Source organism: Pestalotiopsis fici (assembly GCF_000516985.1).
Source record: "Pestalotiopsis fici W106-1 unplaced genomic scaffold PFICI_Scf_1, whole genome shotgun sequence".
Lineage (NCBI taxonomy): Eukaryota > Fungi > Ascomycota > Sordariomycetes > Amphisphaeriales > Sporocadaceae > Pestalotiopsis > Pestalotiopsis fici.
Genome location: NW_006917091.1, coordinates 5,031,685 through 5,049,549, shown reverse-complemented (window position 1 = coordinate 5,049,549; position 17,865 = coordinate 5,031,685). Strand labels below are relative to the sequence as shown.

The 17,865-nt window shown below is 50.1% G+C and overlaps 3 protein-coding genes across 3 annotated transcripts; 2 read left to right on the top strand and 1 right to left on the bottom strand.

Annotated features, from left to right (window-relative positions):
- Window positions 1–731: 731 nt before the first annotated feature.
- Window positions 732–5,717, top strand: PFICI_01484 (uncharacterized protein; the record flags this gene model as incomplete). The annotated part of the gene is made up of 5 exons (XM_007830065.1): window positions 732–1,151; window positions 1,205–1,231; window positions 1,290–1,383; window positions 1,464–5,421; window positions 5,486–5,717. The coding sequence occupies 5 exons, from the start codon at window positions 732–734 to the stop codon at window positions 5,715–5,717; spliced, it is 4,731 nt and encodes a 1,576-aa protein (XP_007828256.1).
- A 4,428-nt stretch (window positions 5,718–10,145) lies between these two features.
- Window positions 10,146–12,170, bottom strand: PFICI_01483 (uncharacterized protein; the record flags this gene model as incomplete). Its single annotated transcript, XM_007830064.1, has 2 exons — window positions 10,146–11,701; window positions 11,777–12,170. The coding sequence occupies 2 exons, from the start codon at window positions 12,168–12,170 to the stop codon at window positions 10,146–10,148; spliced, it is 1,950 nt and encodes a 649-aa protein (XP_007828255.1).
- Window positions 12,171–14,236: 2,066 nt separating this feature from the next.
- Window positions 14,237–17,613, top strand: PFICI_01482 (uncharacterized protein; the record flags this gene model as incomplete). The annotated part of the gene is made up of 9 exons (XM_007830063.1): window positions 14,237–14,373; window positions 14,441–14,798; window positions 14,855–15,113; window positions 15,171–15,613; window positions 15,670–15,889; window positions 15,949–16,065; window positions 16,119–16,232; window positions 16,291–16,569; window positions 16,652–17,613. 9 exons carry the CDS (start codon window positions 14,237–14,239, stop codon window positions 17,611–17,613), a joined length of 2,889 nt encoding a protein of 962 aa, XP_007828254.1.
- Between the last annotated feature and the right edge of the window lie 252 nt (window positions 17,614–17,865).

The following is a 17,865-nucleotide window of genomic DNA, read 5'->3' as shown; positions in this document are numbered from 1 at the left end:
AATCCAAAAGAGCACTAAGCCATTTTAGGCTAACAGTATTTTCCCTTGGCCTAGGCCTTCCGCAGTTTCGCTTCGCTTCCGACCTTCACCCAAGGTCATCCATATCCTCTCATCGCATTTCCACAGTTACAGGCCTTTAGCACCCACCACCCACCGGGAAGGCTATTCCCTCCACACGACACACAACATCTCCTCTACCACCCCCTTGGACTTGTTGTCGTGCTGCCTGGGGTGTGTAGTTGATGACTTGTAAGTAATTTTCCTCTTCCCCCGCGTCCATCGGTGCCCTGGACACGCCCGCGTCTGTGCCTGGATCTCCCGTCCATCGCCTGGAGCAGCGGATTCCATCACCAAACTCGACACCACGTGCCCCGGTCATCGAGGCCTCAATGCCATTCGACTTGCTCAGACGCGTCGGATCCGATAGCTTCTGCTGCTGCTCGTCTGTCACTTCCTTTAAAACAGCCCTGTCCTGCTTCCCTAGCCCTTGCCAGCTCGCCGAAGTTTGCCATCAAGATCAGCCTTGTACCCATCAACCAAGGGCCCAAGATGCGCCTGATCAATAATTCAGCTTGCTCTCTATTCTGATCCGAAACCTAATGTTCCGTTGAAATCGCCGCGGCTTGTTCTCCCTATTCGTTCAGTCGGCAAATCTGCTCAATCATCATGCACCTTGCTAACCTCGTCGTCTGCAGCAGGCAGCTTCGCGAGCCCGTACCTACACAACCATCATGTCGAGCTCGCCGGAACCCGAAGCCGCCAATGGCTATTCGCGCTTGGTCGTCCGTGATGACGGTGGTGCCAATGGCGATGCCCATGGCGAGAGCGATATGTCCGAGGTGGACGAGTCGATAACTGCTCGTCCACACACTTCTGCCTCAGCCGACTACGACCAATCCGCTGACGAACACGAAAACACCTTTGAAGAAGAGGATCAAGAGGCCATTGCTTCTAGTGAATCTGATAATGACAACCCCACTGATGATGCCGACTTCGACATGGAGGAAAGCGCCGCTGCTTCACACAGTGACGGCGCCCAGGACGAGCGGTCGGCGTCCAATAGCTCCCGACAGTCGAACAAGCGAAAAGCTACGAATGATGAGGAGGATTACATCAAAGCCAATCCAGAGCTGTACGGTTTGAGAAGAAGTGTATGTCTAGGAAAAATTTTCACGTCGGTCCATCCTGCTAATTAAGCCCACAGTCTCGACCCAGCAAACAGTCCAAAGTCGTAAGTTGTCGTCAAAGTTGTGCTTTGGTCAAGTTCTTGATGCTGATTGATGTTATAGGTCGATTCCGATGATGAGGACTCGGATTCCGATGTCGTGCCCGTCAGCAGACGCTCGACGAAGAGACGACGCGTCGAGCAGATCTCTCAGCAATGTAAGCCTGCTTTAACCCTCATCACCACATTGACCCTTCTGTTATCGAGCACCTCATGCCAATACTGACATCACCTCCAGCTTCCAAGCGAGCGACTCCGGTGCGACAAACCCCTGCCGATGATTCTGATTCAGACACGTATGGCGGTGCCCGCGCAAAGGCTTTCACCAAGAAGGCACGTCGTCAAGCCCAGGCACCTACCGCGGCTGTATATACCGAAAAGCGATGGTCGAGCAGGAACGCCGCGAAAAAGGTCCAGGCTGGTATGTACGAAGAGAGTGATGTCGACGACGAGGACGACGAAGTCACCCCGGCCTATTGGGGTGAGGATCTAGCCGACGACTCGCCCTACATTGAAAAGGTCGTCGGTCATCGCGTCAGGGATGGCGGTGATCTAGCTTACGACGCTACGAAAGAGGACTTTGAGTTCAACATCAAATGGGAAGGCAAATCACATCTTCACAATACTTGGGATTCTTGGGACACCCTGAGAGGATACCGTGGCGTCCGCAAACTCGAAAACTACTATCGCAAAGCCGTCGAGTATGAGATTGACCTCAAGTTCGCTGGGGACGACATCCCACCCGAGACTCGCGAACAATACCTACTCGACAAGGAGCGCGAGCAGGATGCCCTCTCCGACTACACAAAAGTCGAGCGTGTCGTTGCCGAACGAAACGGCGACGAGGGCAAGGAATACTTTGTCAAGTGGAAAGGTCTTACCTATGAGTGTTGTACTTGGGAGCTTGCTTCTACTATTCGCGACGATGCCCAAGATAAAATCGACCAGTTCCTCGATCGCCAAGCGCGCACGTGGACGTCTGACAAGTACGAGACGAACCTGAATACCAGAACCAAGTTCTTGAAACTTGAGAAGCAACCCGATTTCATCAAAGGAGGCGAGTTGAGAAACTTTCAACTGACCGGATTGAACTTCCTCTGCTTGAACTGGTGTCGTGGCAACAATGTCATTTTGGCCGATGAAATGGGTCTGGGCAAGACAGTTCAGAGCGTTGCTTTCTTGAGTTGGCTGCGCAACGAACGCCAACAAGAAGGGCCCTTCCTGGTTGTCGCACCTCTCAGTGTCATTCCTGCTTGGTGCGATACCTTTAATCTGTGGTCACCAGATCTCAACTATGTCGTGTATCTTGGAAACAGCGAGGCTCGCGCTACGATCCGCGAGCATGAGCTGTTGATCAACGGCAATCCCAAGAAGACAAAGTTTAATGTCTTGGTCACATCCTACGAGTACATTCTCTCCGACGCCGATTTCTTGCGTACACTCAAATGGCAAGCACTCGCCGTCGATGAAGCTCACCGCTTGAAGAACAAGGAATCTAAGCTGTATGCCGAGCTGGTCAGCTTTGGCGCCCCTTCAAGGCTCCTCATTACCGGTACGCCCATTCAGAACAATCTGGCTGAGCTTGCCTCTCTTCTTGATTTCCTGAACCCGGGCAAAGTCGTGATTGATGAGGATCTCGAAACATTGCAAAGCGCAGACGCTCAAGAGAAGCTCCAAGACCTCCATGCTGCCATTGCACCTTTCATTCTCCGCCGTACCAAAGAGACGGTCGAATCTGATCTGCCCCCAAAGACGGAGAAAATCATTCGTGTTGAGCTGTCTGATGTTCAGCTCGAGTATTACAAGAATATCCTGACACGCAACTATGCTGCTCTCAATGAGGGCAACACGGGACAAAAGCAGTCCCTACTCAACATTGTGATGGAGCTGAAGAAAGTCAGCAATCATCCCTACATGTTTCCTGGAGCCGAGGAGCGGGTCCTCGCCGGGAGCGAGCGGCGCGAGGATCAAATCAAGGGTCTCATTACAAGCAGCGGAAAGATGATGCTTCTGGATCAACTTTTGACAAAGCTTCGTAAGGACAACCATCGTGTACTGATCTTCAGTCAAATGGTCAAGGTCCTTGACATTCTTGGAGACTACCTTCGCCTTCGTGGCTTTCAGTTCCAACGCCTTGACGGTACGGTCGCTGCAGGACCTCGTCGTCTTGCCATTAACCATTTCAATGCCGAAGACAGCCAAGATTTCTGTTTCCTTCTCTCGACCAGAGCTGGTGGTCTTGGAATCAACTTGATGACAGCAGATACGGTCATTATTTTCGACTCCGACTGGAACCCTCAAGCCGATCTGCAAGCAATGGCCCGAGCTCACCGTATCGGCCAGAAGAAACCTGTCATGGTTTATCGATTGGTTTCCAAGGAAACCATTGAAGAGGAAGTCCTTGAACGTGCTCGTAACAAGCTCCTCCTCGAGTACCTGGCCATTCAAGCTGGCGTCACGGATGAGGGCAAGGCTTTCCGAGAGGAATTCAAACAACGAGGTCTCAGAGTCGACGAGGCCAAGTCAGCTGACGACATCCAATGGATCCTGAAAATGCGCTCGCAGAAGATGTTCGAACAGTCAGGCAATCAAGAACGCTTGGAGCAGCTAGATATCGATTCCATTCTCGAGAACGCAGAGGTCACAAAAACTCAAGTCTCGGACAAAATCAATCTCAGTACTGGTGGCATTGATTGGGACAACTTTATGCAATACACCGATGTCAAGGTTGATGACCTGGCACTGGATTGGGATCAGATTATACCTGCGGACGAGCTGGCTGCCATCAAGGCTGATGAGGATAAGAAGAAGAATGACGAGTATCTTCAACGGGCCTTGGAGGAGAGTGCCCCCAGACGTGCAGCGCTCAAGGGTGCACAAGCCAATGGCGATTCCGAGCGAGCCGAGCGCGCGGCTAAGAAGCGCGAGCGAGAGCAGCTGAAGCAGGAACGGCTCGAGCAACAGAGAGCCCTTCGTACCAACCCTAAGCGTCCACTAAACGAGAAGGAGATGCGCAACCTGATTAGGGCATTCATGCGTTATGGTTACTTTGACGACCGCCCAGATGAGCTCCTCCGTGACGCCCGCCTCAGTGATCGAGATCGAGACTTTATCCGCGGTATTCTCGAGGATCTTGTTGCCACAGCCCAAGAGGCGAAGGACAAGAACAATGATGATCTTCGCCAGCAAGAGCAGCAAACCAGGAAGAAGCTGACCAAAAAGGACGTCAAGGCGGTCATGTTTGACTTTGGTGAGATCAAGAAGATCAACGCTGAAACCATTCTTGAGCGACCACCTCAGTTGCGGCTCCTTCGTCGCATTATCAGGGAGCAACCAGACTTTAGGAACTTCCGTCTTCCCGAGGCAACAAAAGCAGCACATTACAGCTGCGAATGGGGGGCCAAAGAGGACGGGATGCTGATGATTGGCCTTGATCGCTATGGTTTTGGAGCTTGGACAAACATTCGAGACGACAAGGAACTAGAGATGGCGGACAAGTTCTTCCTCGAGGAGCACCGCGTGGAAAAGAAGGCAGCACGTGAACAAGCAGAGGCCAAGGGTGCCAAGGCTCCTGGTGCCGTTCACCTTGTTCGTCGCTCTGAATATCTCCTGTCAGTCTTGACGGCTATTCATTCGGATGACGTGGAGGCCAAACGCGTTGTTGAAAATCATCATCGCAACAACAAGAAGTCAGCTCATGCTCTTGCAAATGGCCACCGCAGCAAAAACGCTACATCCGCCTCGCCTGTACCCCGAAAGAAGGAGTCGAGGGATCGTGATCGCGATCTAATTCGTACGAATTCCCGTGATCACGGTCGGTCGCGTGAGGTAGATGGGGACTCTAGGGACTCTAGCCGTCTCATTCCCAAGCGCAAACCTAGTGGTGGTCTAGATGAATCAGCACGACGCAAGCATCCTCGTGTTGAGACTGAGAAGGAAGATTCTCCCGAGGCTCGCAGGCGTCAACAGGAACTGGAGGAAGAGGATGATAAGAAGAATGCTCACATTATTGAAGCCCTGATGCAGCCAATTTGGGAATCTGTGCAGCGGGTAGAGTCATGCACCAGAGCCAAGATTCCGATTGCCAAGGCAAGAGCCAAGGTCTTGAAGGCAGAGATCACGGCGATTGGCAATTTCATTGAAGGCTTGCCACAGACTCCCGAGCTGAACATTGACGAGATCAAGCCGAAACTTTGGTAAGTGAAACAAGTTGCACACTCACGGTCTTTGGAAAAATCTCCTAACGATGTTATTTCTCAGGCGATTCATCTCTAAGCGGATTCCCCCTAGTCAACCGGACAAGGATAAGGGCGAGGCCTCGAGCTCGGATAAGGACAAGTCGATGACTGGCCCGCGGCTTTCGCAACTGTACCTGCAGTTGAAGACGGCAGAAGCAGATGCACAAAAGGAAAAGGCGAAGTCTTCGAAGTCATCGAGCTCAGGAACTGCGAATGGAACTTCACGGGGCGAGGTCTCGCGACCAAGGCACTAGAGTGGTTTATCGGGCATATTGGCCAAGAGTGGTCGATTAATGCTATTTCGGCTAGCATAATTGCATTTACCGGCGTTCAGGTGCAACAAACAGCATCCTCATTTCATTGTTTACGGCTTCAGGCTTCTCCTAACAACATACCCCGCAAAAGCATCGACATTACAGGGCCAGCGGCGTTGGGGGATAATTGTTTGTCATCAATCAGCGATTATGGTTCAGCTGTGCTCAGTTATTCGGGTCACATTCTAGAGTGCGGGAGAAGGAAAGAAGGAAAGAGAAAAAGAATCAACCCGAGACAAGATAGCAACGTGACGCCACGGTCAGGACGGGTGCCCTTGCCAATGTCCGTGGCTGATAGCTTTTGCCTAGGGAGATGACCCAGAGATGGGAAGATATATACATTAAGACTTTGGCAAAGAATCGTTACGAGCATGCTTGTCCTCACCGTGGCACTTTATCTAGATTAGATCGTCGGTCTGAGCTTTCAGGGGCGTCTGACTCTAGATGCTCACATGAGGGTCGCAATAAGTAGACGCATTAGATTGGGAGCCCGCCCAGACAAGGCATCAACGAAATATGCTTGCCACAGTTTGAGGCAGGGAATATATGATATTTAGCGGAAAAAAACAAGAAAGACAAACAAAAAAAAAAAGACAGCCTTGCCCGCATGCTTACATGGTGAATGTGTCGTGAGAGCCTACCTTTTTTGCCAGGCTAACAATTGAACCCGAGAGAAGTTGCGGGTGCACTCAACTCCCATGCCCATATATTTATGGTGTTCATTTACCCGCTACTTTGTTTGATTCCACGTCCTGATGGTAACTTTCTCTCTCTGATGTATCTTAAAATTCTTCAATTTGGTATGACTTGGGAACGAAAGAATTGATTCAAATTTCAATTGAGCAATACTACTACTGCATTTGAAAACCTCGTCCTCATAGACATGCGATGACTCGGGCCCGCTCTTGTGTTTTTCTTCTTGCTCAGACACGCAGACTTGCCGACGACCTCTTGCTGACTAACAATCTAGTCAATATATTCAGTGCAAATGACGTCGCCACCGATATCCATGATGTCGGCAATGGTAATATTGGGGAAGATCTCGGCCATGTAGAGTCGGTGGTTGAGCGTGGTAATGTTGCCATTATCGCCAAAGTAATCAGTAAATTCTGGACCTGTGCCCTTGCCGTTTCCGGGGAGATTTCCTGTCAAGAAGCAAGTATAAATGGTCAGAAAGAGCAACAAGTACGGAGAAGATAACAGGGGCCATTGTCACGAATGGGTGGCTGAAAAACTCACCTCCACCTCCGCCGCCGGGGAATGCGCTGCGGCCGGGAATGTTGGGTCCGCCCATGTCGGTCAGTCTCGCCGTGAGATTAGCCGCCTGCCACTGCCACTACAACAACATGTTAGCAATTCCCTATTCGGGCAGATATACAAGTTTGAAGCAGCTCTTTTAAGCAGTTTGTCCGAGTCTGCTCTCTTGCGGACAATGCTTGCTCATGAGACAACCTAGAAAAGGAGAGAAATGACATTGGAATTTGCTTACCCAAAGTTTATCTAACCACGTATGGTGGAGGAAGAACACTGGATCTCCGGGACTCAGAGTAGGATCGCTCATCTGTTGATAGTGTGCGAGGTTAACAGGCTGGCTCGGTGATGTTATATTCACGGCGGTTTTTTTGGTGGTGGTTGGGGGTGGGGAATCATACAATACCACCAACACCACCATGGCCAGAACCATGGGGCCCATTTGAGAAGCACTGCCAGGCCTCTTCATAATTGTCAATGGCGTCACACTTGGCAATGGCGTCGAGACTGGCCTGCTGAAGAGAGCGCTCGTTGAAGCGGCGGGTGAGGCAGTGCTCGGACACGGTACTATCCTGGACCCAACGCAGGGTAAGGTTGGCAAAAGTGCCCGTAGTGACGCAGCGGTCATTGCCCGTGCCGTCGCCGCCAAAGTACTCGTCGTTCCAGAGTTCCGACTCGGTCAGCTTGCCAATGTCGGCTGTTTCGTCCCAGTACCTTTATGTAGGGAAGCCCAATGTCAATATTGTGTGTGTGTAGGGGGAAAGCAGAGACATAAAAGAAGAAAAAAGGGAGAAAGTCATTTCAGAAACGTACGGCATACGTCCGGTATAGCCACACTCGTCCTTGATCAGACGTTCGTGGGCAGTCATGTAGTATCGGTGAAACGGCAGAAAAGCACCCTTGACAAGAGATATTCAGTATGTTTTCTTCACTAGCAAGAATAGCGAATCTGTCAAGTGATGACTTACGACAAAGTGGACCGAATCAGTCTGGACAACGTGCGGCCATTGCAAATCATCCCACCGGGTAACGGCGCCGGCAATTTCCCCCTTGGACGGCGAGTTGATCAAGCAGAGATCAGCCTGGATATAAGCGTCCTTTTCTTCCTGGGTCAAAGAAGTCCTTTACAATGACGGAGCCACATGTCAGCCTTGCGCCACCTTATTCCATCATACAAGAAAACGAGCATGGGGGTCAAGGGAGAGAGTTTTCGAGGCAACCACCATGAGAAGGGAGCGATATGCACTCAAATGTGCTCAACACTCTCTTCAATTTCAGGGATTGGGGAAAGGAAAAAAGTTACTCACCATGGCACGCGCTGGCGAATCTCGGTGCACACGGAAGCATCGCGCTTGGCTGGAAAGGCCGATACGACCGAGCTGGCTGCCAGGAGCAGGGAGACTTTTTGTATAAAGGACGCCATGTTTCCCCACAAACTTTTATCTAGATGTTGTTCAGTAACGAATATCACCCGTAGGAGCTTCGTTCTTCGACTACTTGAAATATCGAAGAGTCTCCTGGTACCTCTAAATACTAGTCTTTTCTCTCGCAATTCCGTTCCTATATATATATATATATATAATTATTCCTTCACGTGGAGAGAGCCTCTCTTCCCCATGCTTTTTGCATACCTTGTATCCATGTTGCAACCAATATTAATTCTTTTCTGAGAAATCCCGATATTCGACGCCGAGACTCTGGACCCCTATGCGGCGTGTGTAACGCAATCCTCCCCAGACGGACCAACAATCTACAACAAGAAGGTATCAATAAGGTTAATTGTGCTTTTTGCGACTTTGCGCCGTCGAGAAGAAGAAAAAAACGAGACAGTCCCGGACGGATAATCGTCGCTGCCGATTGGAGTCTTGGCCCGGCCGCCCATGATGCGACCTACTCCTGGTGCCTGAAGGGGAGGTGTGAGGTTGGAGAGGGAGGCAAGCCAACAAACAGCGCCAAAGAAAAGAAGCAGAAATTCCGACTGCTCGTAAAAAGATATAGAACATGCGGGGAACGTTGGTCTGTCCCGTCTTGGCAACACGCGTCCCTTTATAAAATGTCAATATCGGGCTTCGTTTCTATTCTTTGTAAGATTATTTGTAAGAAGTCTGTGAAAGAGTTCGGTACCGATCATGTTGCTCGAATAGGAAGGCCCAACTGTGGCCAGGGGCTGTCAGGCGGCTGTTTGTGCGGTCCAGTCGGCAGCGTTTCCCGGCCACCTTATTTTGCCGACTCCTCCTCTGAGCATTCCCCAGATTCTCGGAAAACCCGTGACAGTAGCGAGTATTCCGAGATATGGCGAACCAATTGAATCAAGCTTGTTTGATGTGGTTCTTGGGCATGGGGTTCAAGTGTTGCACATCATCTCCTGCACCGGTACGGATGCTCAGAGGGCAAACTGTTGAAAACCCAATTATTGGATAAAATCATCCTATTTGCAAAAGTCCACCCCCTTTTTAGGATTTTTCTTTTAAAAAAGAAAATAGAAAGAAAAAAGAGAAATAAAAGAGAAAGAGAAATAGAAGAGAAGAAGAGAGATAAAAGAGAAAGAGAAAGAAAAAAAAAAGAAAGAAAAAAGGTTTCTTATTTTTTTTATTTCTCATTTTCTCATTTTCTCATTTTCTCATTTTCTCATTTTCTCATTTTCTCATTTTCTCATTTATTATAATCTTCTTATTATAATCACGGAGGGATGAGCGTATAAGGCTAAAATCGGGGTTTTTCAACAATTCGCCCTCTGGTGCTCCGTACACCGGTTGTTGTCAACAGCTTTCATTATCCAATGCTACATAAGCTTGGCACTATCTAGCTGTAACTATACTCGTCCGCGCCAAAACGTCTCTCTTTCAAGGAGGCATCATTCATCGAACGTGCCTTGACGACTTTGGGGAAATAGAGAAAAAAATCAATAACAAATGCAGCTCAGCTCTTGAGCATAAGATACTCCCCAACGCCGCGATGCATTTACCAGTGTTGTTGTTGTTGTTGTTGTAGATGTATATATGCAATGATCCTCTTCTTCCACCTGACTGTCAGTCGAGTGGGCATGGGCATTTTTCAAATCAGAGCATCCAGCGACGCATTGGTCCCTGTATGATATGTACAAGGCGAGTCCGGACATCAGTCTATCATGGCGGACAATCCTCTTGGCTTGGACGGCGGGCTAATGGTCTCCGTCTCGCTAGACGACCCCTCCTGTTTGGGTGTTGTAGGTCCTCGTTGAGTCTCGGTTTCTCTCAAAGATGTTTGAAGTTGGCCAGTTGTGCTTTCAAAGCGAATACGTTCCCTTTCTCCTTTTGACTCGCTAGTGGCGCTGGGGCGTAGCGAAAATGGAAAGTTGGATTTCCAGTTGGTTTGGGCATCGTCCATCGCTTTCAACGACTGATCACTATCCAGACCTCTTTTGGCAGGGCCCTTGGCAGATGCAGCAACTTGCGATTTGGTTGCCTTGAAAGCATTCTTGATGGTCGGTTTGGGCTTTGGTTCAGCCTTCTTCGTCTGTGCAGGCTTACGGCTTCGTTTCTTTGTCTCTTTGCCCGCTGGAGCAGGTGTTGACTTGGAGGCAGCATTGGAAAAGAGAAGCTGGCTCTGCTTCGTCTTTGCCAGAGGTTTCTGAGATATCTGAGGCAGTGCGGTTCGCATCTTGGGACTAGCTGTTGGGGTAGGCATGCCGCGAATCTTCTCCAACATCTGTGACTGTGCCTCGGCCGGTGTTGTAGCACGAGACTCCTCCTTGACAGAGGCAATAGACAATTCAGGAGACCGGGGAATTTGAACTTCCAATTCCGTCGTTCGGAGTGTCTCCTTGACCTGTTCAAACTTCTTGTCGTCCACCTTGACATCATGACCTAGAGCTGGGCTCTCATCCCAATGAGGCAGACCTACAAGCGTGGCAACATCGTCACATTTGCCTCGTACGACCAGATCCCAGCAGTCCTTCAAGTCGACACCACTTGGTTCCTGGTCAAGATTGATCCAAGCAGTAAAGCCATCCCGTCGCAGTCTCGTATAGTAGCACAGGTCCTGCACAAGCTTTCGTACACCTGGAATCTTCATGCTGGTTCCAACCACGACGACAGCATCCGGGCGTGTTTTTGTATCAGCCTTGATGACCTTGGTGATGGCATCTTGATCAGGGTTGTGTTCATTGTAAAGAACCATTCGAGGTCTCAGTCTACCGACGCCGTGGCTCCGTTTGCCGGCATGAGAGGTCCGTACATTGTCTATCTCTGTACAGCCGGGGCATGGAGGTGGCTCAGGGCCGTTGAATACTGAACCATCAAAGTCGTAGAGTTCGCTGCATTTGGAGCAGCTCATCTTATCAAGGCCGCCATGGAGTTGGACCGTTTTGGGCCACGAACCCTTCTCCTCACCGACCTGCGCCAGAGGGACTGTGGTGGCTAGTGGTGGCATGGAGGTATCGATACCATCAACGTTTTGCGTGTACAAGCGCAACAGACGGCCCTCCTCTGCGATGGAGGCGATCATATGATGAAAGGCAGATGGCTTTGCCTGCTTGGTCTGATCCGACAGTGCTCGGACCATGGCGTGAAATGTCTCGGTAGAATCATTGTGCTTATATACAGAAGCATCAAATAGCTGCTGCCCAGACGCCTTCAATTTATGCTCTGTCTTGAGCGTTTTGAAAAGGCCTTTTGAAGAACGGAAATCAGGTACTGGGATCACATGTTAATTTCAAATATCAGGTCTGAATGAAAGCCACAGGGAAAAAAAGAAAAGAAATTCCTTACTGCCTGCAGAGACGGAGATTCCTGCACCTGCAATGATGACGATTTTCTTCTTCTGGCGCAATGTAGAGGTCAGGCGGTTGACCAAGTCCTCATCATCTTCGTTGTGGTCATAGCCAGCTCGCAGATCCAAGTACTCGGTGGTCCGAGGCTTCTTCTCAATTTTGCGTCGCTTTGCGGGTCTTGCGCCTTCAGTATTGACACAGATGGAGTCTTTTACTACAGGTTCTGACATTTTCATGGGCGAAGCGCTTCCTGAAGGCAACGTAGAGGGCGGCGAAACGTAGCGAGATGTGGGCGAAAGGGAGGGCGACTTTGAGAGTTCGGACAATGGGGATGTAGGCGGGTCGGAGGGCGGCGAGGGCGGCGGGTCGGACAAGTCTGAAGAGGAATCCATTTTAATTGCCAAAGGATATTATTTTCTTTGACGGGGAGACAGCCTGAGGAAGGCACGGGTGTGGCCTTGTTGGCGCAGGTCTTTTCCGAGAATACCAGGGAAGGAGGAAAAGAGAGAGAAAGCAGGTCGAGATCTATCTTTTCGGCAATAGGGAGGCTAACGACGAGAGAGCCCGATTGACCCTGCGCAATGGGATCGTGAACAGCGCGCCGCACGAAAGAGCAGCACAGTCACGCATGTGCTATTGTAGCAATGATGCAAATGCGACCGTGAATTGGCGTGCGTTGTTCGCGTCTCGTTCCGCGTATGCGGCAAATGGGTGAATGAGTGAAGTGAAGACGTTGGTCGGTCGGCGATTTTTGGAGGTATGTGGTTGGACGGGGATGGGTAACTGGACTGGGCTGGATGGGACGGACTGCGGCTCCGTTAGTCGTCGGTTGCTGCTAGGTTTAGTTAGATTGGACCGCCTGGGCCCTTTTGCGTGACTTTGGGGCGCAGATCAGCCAAGTTGAGTGCTGGACTGGCGGGTTAGTTATTTACACTGCAGAAGCGCTGTCTGTTATTATGACGGGCTGCCACGCTGTGTGTGGGTGGGGTCGGGTAGGTAATCGGGTAGGTATATCAAGGTACGTACTTTACAGCAATGTCACTCGTTTTTATGGGTGGCTGCAGAAGGGGTGTCAGCAGCAGCAGGGCGAACTGTTCTTTTTCTTCGGGATCAGAAAACCACCTGGGCATGCCGTGGGCTTGTGACACCCTGCGCACGATCGCCAGGAGAGTGATTAAGCTTACCTGCAGTACATATATACATACATTAGAATATCAGACTTGACTGCATATCTCATTCATTTGTTTTTGTATGGACAATGGTCGAATGGCAAGAACAATTCTTTTTTTTTTCTTTAGCTTTGTTTGCTTCCAACTCGTCCGGCCCCTCGCTACAGAGCAAGTTTCAACCCTTCGGCATCCATTGTCTGCCTTTGCCCCAAAATCTCATCATGGGAGGAGGCGGCTAGCTCATGGTAGACCACAAGATAAGCTTGCCACGGCGGCGCCTCGAAGACATTAGGCACAATCATATGTTTTGACACTATGGATACGAAAGCGCTTTTATTGCAATATCAACCAAGCACATCAATTATCGCATCATGAGTGTTGTGCTTGCAGTTGTTCTTTCTAATCGGTGGATTTTGACTATGGACCCCTGGCCGTTGCTTCGACAACATAAACACTCGTGGCCCCCGCCCATGCTTGCTTGCCATGCTACCGGATCGAGTTTTTGGACGCTAATTACGCACCTAACGTTGCCGATGCGCCACATCTGTCAAGGTCAGAGTGGAGACTGGGGAAGAAGAAGTCCCACCTTTTTGATTGTGGCGCAAGAACTGCAAGTGTGGCTGATTGCGAACCTTGGACCCCAAAGTTGAGAGCGCGCACGGTGTCCGTCCCTCGTCCCCTTCGTTGATCATTTTGGAGCCGCCGCCATGATTAGATAGGCTGGTCGCATCTGGGTTTCCGGTTCCATAGAAGCTTTACTTACCTCCATGATACTCACTGCCCATAGGAGACATTTGCGCACCTTGAAGCAATTACATCTCTAGCCTCAACAGTCTCTTGGCTTCTATGATTGCACGGGATTAATAAGATTCTTGGGGACCAATAAGTTGATCCAGTTGCTTGTCACAACAACCTTTTTATTTTTTTTCCCCCTCCCACCATTCTTTTACCAGTCTTGAAGTTCACCAATTTGCCAGCGCCCATCAGTCAGCCGCGCCGTGCTAGGTTCCACTGTGCATCACGCAGGCATCTTCGCAGCCTTGGGGGCGATTCATTCCCATAGAATCACTTCTTTCATTCAACTATTTCCCTCTTCGGACCTTCGCCATTGAAATTTCACAATTGCTGCGCTTGGGCTGCGACCAAGGACATCATCGGACTTCCGTCCAGCAGTCCAAACCGATGGAGGTGGACGACCTATAAGTTGACAGCCCAGCCCTTCAGCATCACGACTTCGTGTGCCTGCTCAAAAGACCCATGAGAACATGCCTCTCATACTGGATAACAACATGGCAGCGCAAGCCGACATGCAAGTCGACCTCGGCGTCGACGATCTTTTTGGCGACGATGCTATGAACCTGCAAACCCGCCCCAGCAAGCGTCTCTTGCAGAGAATCAACGAGCTCCGAACTCGCGGGGCCTGCCAGTAAATGATTATTCTTTCTTTGATAGGCAGGCGCGCGGGTCATGTGGCTAACTCTTCTTGACTTCAGGTCTCTGGCATGGTCCAAAACAGGCATCATTGCAACCGTGGCACCTGATGGTCGATCTATTGAGCTTAGATACTTGCGTGCCCATCCAAAAGATGCTTCCTGGGGGCTGAGTGAGCCGACAACATTCGTACCTGAAGGCAGCTTGCTTGGAGGCCCAATCGTGCATCTTGCTTGGTCACCAACTCAAACCTCCGACCTTGCCATAATCGACGCCGTGGGCAGAGTCCTGATTGTCAACTTCAGCGCAAACGTCAACCGGCCGACAACCCAGAGAAAATGGGACGATGATCCAACAGATGATCTTAATGCAGTCGTCGGAACATTCTGGCTTAACCTTTTGCCCACGCATCGAAACCAGGTACTTTGACCTCATTCACAACAACTATGGAATGAGTCCCAGCTAATATCGCACAGGCGAACCCTCTACATGCTCCTGCGTATAAAGAAGGAAATAGTAACAGCTACACCTTTGATACGTCTCTGCAAGTCAGCAATGCTCCATACCACCCCAATCCAACCAGGTCAGCTCTGGTTTATGTCACCACGAATGGCTTATTGAAGATGTTTTGGTCTCAAAACAACAACAAGATCCAGGAGACGTCATTTGAATTAGACAATATTACTTCGTCTAATGATCTGGTGACTCATGCAGCCATTGCCCCTGACACCAAAGGTAAGGACCCCGCATGAGTCCTACTTCTCACTGTACAATATCTGATAATATCCCTAGCCAAATGCATGTGGGTTGCATTCGCAACGTCATCTAAGCAACTCCATCTGGCTCAATGCCAGCTCAGCTGGGGGCTCTCACAGGAAACAATGAAGGGCGCGATGGCCGCAGGCCAATCGCTGAATCCATCATTTGCGGGAAAACATGTTGCCATTACTAGCTGGCTGCCAGGCAACACGACCGAACCTCCGTCAGAGTCGCTGGCAAACCAGCTTTCACTCCTCGAATTTGTGCCCGGTACTTTTGATCAGACGACCAAATCATGGCTTTGGCCAGTCATCCTCGCTGTACGCTCATTCGTACCAACCGCCGATACTCCATACAATCAAGAAGCGCAAAGCATAATCGACAGATGGGAAGTCACGTCCGACCAGCCTCAGACTTTGCACCCTGCTTTTGAGAACTTGGGCTCGAGAAGAAACAGTGTCGGTGCTGCACCAGCCGTAAGTGTTCTCAATACATTGCTTTGATGTGATCGTTTCTGATGAACAAGTTACAGCCTGCTTTCAGGCTCAAAAAGCTCGAGCCCGTTGTCGTCAACAAGATTGCCGTCGGCATCAGTCTCGTTCGCTTGAACACGGCGATATGTGTGACTTACAGTGACGGGACCGTCGAGTATCGAGATCGAACGACCCTGAACCCATTGTGGACAGAGGTGAACCTCGACCGTATCAATTCCATCCATGAGGCCGGCTTTACGCAGAATGGAGAACAATCATGTGAGCCTGGCTCCCAGGATAGTCATATTCAAAAACATAAAGCTCACCTGCATCTCTAGGTCTCCAAGCAGCAGTATCTGCCACATTGGCGTCTGTAGTGCAGCTTTGCGAGGACAACACTGTCAAATGGCATACCGTCGCGTACACGCTGACGGATCTGGCTTCTATGAACGACTGTACTTGACCCCAACAATCTAGCACCAATGAGACGGGCGCTAACATCACACAGCACAATACCAGGCGGTAGTGGCAGCACTCACCATTTCCATTGGCCAGGCAGCTGCCTCGAACGGCAATATCGACGACGTCCTTGCAGTCGCAAGACAGTTCCTTGGCAAGACACGTAAGTGCAAATGCTCTATTATATTGGATGCAAGCATACTGATTTGCATGCTGGACAGGATTTCCTTGCGATCTCATTAGTGAAATGGTCCGAATGATGCGCGTTCCAATCGACTATTCCGAAGAGCCACATCACGACACTCTTGTCCGCAATCAGTTACTTCAGCTGTGTCTGAGTGTGCTCAACCACCTTGGATGGAATGGCGAGTTCCAAGAGCGAAGCTTTCGCAGCAAGATGGCCATGTTTGCCCTGAACTTGCGCAACATTGTCATCCTGATCACGATTGCCAATAATGCCCCCGGTCATATGAAGAACACGACGCCTCTAGACGAGCCTGGTAAGCACTCGATCCTCCCTCAGCTGTCTTTCTTCCATGAGCAGCTCGTCCGAATTACCAACTGACACGCGACGTTTCACAGAGGTTGTCGATGCTCTTGCCGGATGCTGCAAATGGTCCATTGATCTTTTGTGCTGGATCGTGGACTCGCTCTTCTGCCTTCTCAACGACCAAAAGTTCCAGGACCACTTCACGACTCCAGCCAAGTACTCGGAGATGACCCCATACCTCCTCGCAAAGAAGAACATAGCTCTGCACATGATTCTCTCATCTTCCATCCGTGGACTACTCTCAGCAGTGTGCCGACGGATACAGCACCTCCAGTTCATCTCCCACAAAACAATCAACTACTACGAGACTATGGACACCAATACCACCAACCCCCCACCTGCTGCTCTTCAGGTGGCCTACCAAAAAATGCTACGCTACACAAGCAACCCACTTGTCAATGTCTCAAAGTTCGATGAGCTTTTAACCACCATTGGCACGGACATTAAACAACAATACACGCAACAATTTGCTCAATTCAGTCATCGTGCAATGGAAGCTGCCAAGAAGACGCAGCCCAATCCTCCCAAGTCCATCGGAGATGATGCAATCAAGCGCGCGCAGCTTCACTGCGAAATGACCATGCTGCTCGGCAATGCGCCGCCTCTCCCGTTGCTCACGGTTCTGAAGAAATTCTTTCAGACCGACCTGCCGCAGTTCCGCGCTTTTTGTCAGCCATCCGAGCTCTTCTTTGCTAATTACAATCTTCTCGAGGTTGACGATGACGAAGTAGTCTTGGCTGCGCGCCGCGAACGCGGCGCAAGGGTCGACCTTTTCAAGCGAGTCGAAATCTTTCGCGGCAAGAAGTTGACAAATAGTTCCGGGGAGGAGGTGGCTGTGGATTGGCGCAGATGCTCTCGCTGCGCGAGTGTAATGGAGGATGTCATACCCTTTGTCATGGCCAAGCCGGGTATTGCATTTGTGCTCAGCCAGCAGAGATTCTGCGCTTGTGGTGGAAAGTTGGCCATTCTCAAAAAGAATGAGTTGGTTGGATAGAGTCGTACCAACAGAGCGAGAATGCGCCACCCTTGGCATATTATTGGACTCCATATACCAGAATGTATTATGTAGCATGTAGCTTTAAATCAAAGTAGTCTGGATAGATGGCCAGACAGAGTTCGATAACTGTGGTCCATAGACCAAAAAATGATATTATTATTCAACCACTAAAGTCGCCTAATGCTGTGCTATGTATGATTTGAGAAGGGGAGGAGGTATTGCCATCGAAAGAGAAGTCATCAAAAGAGA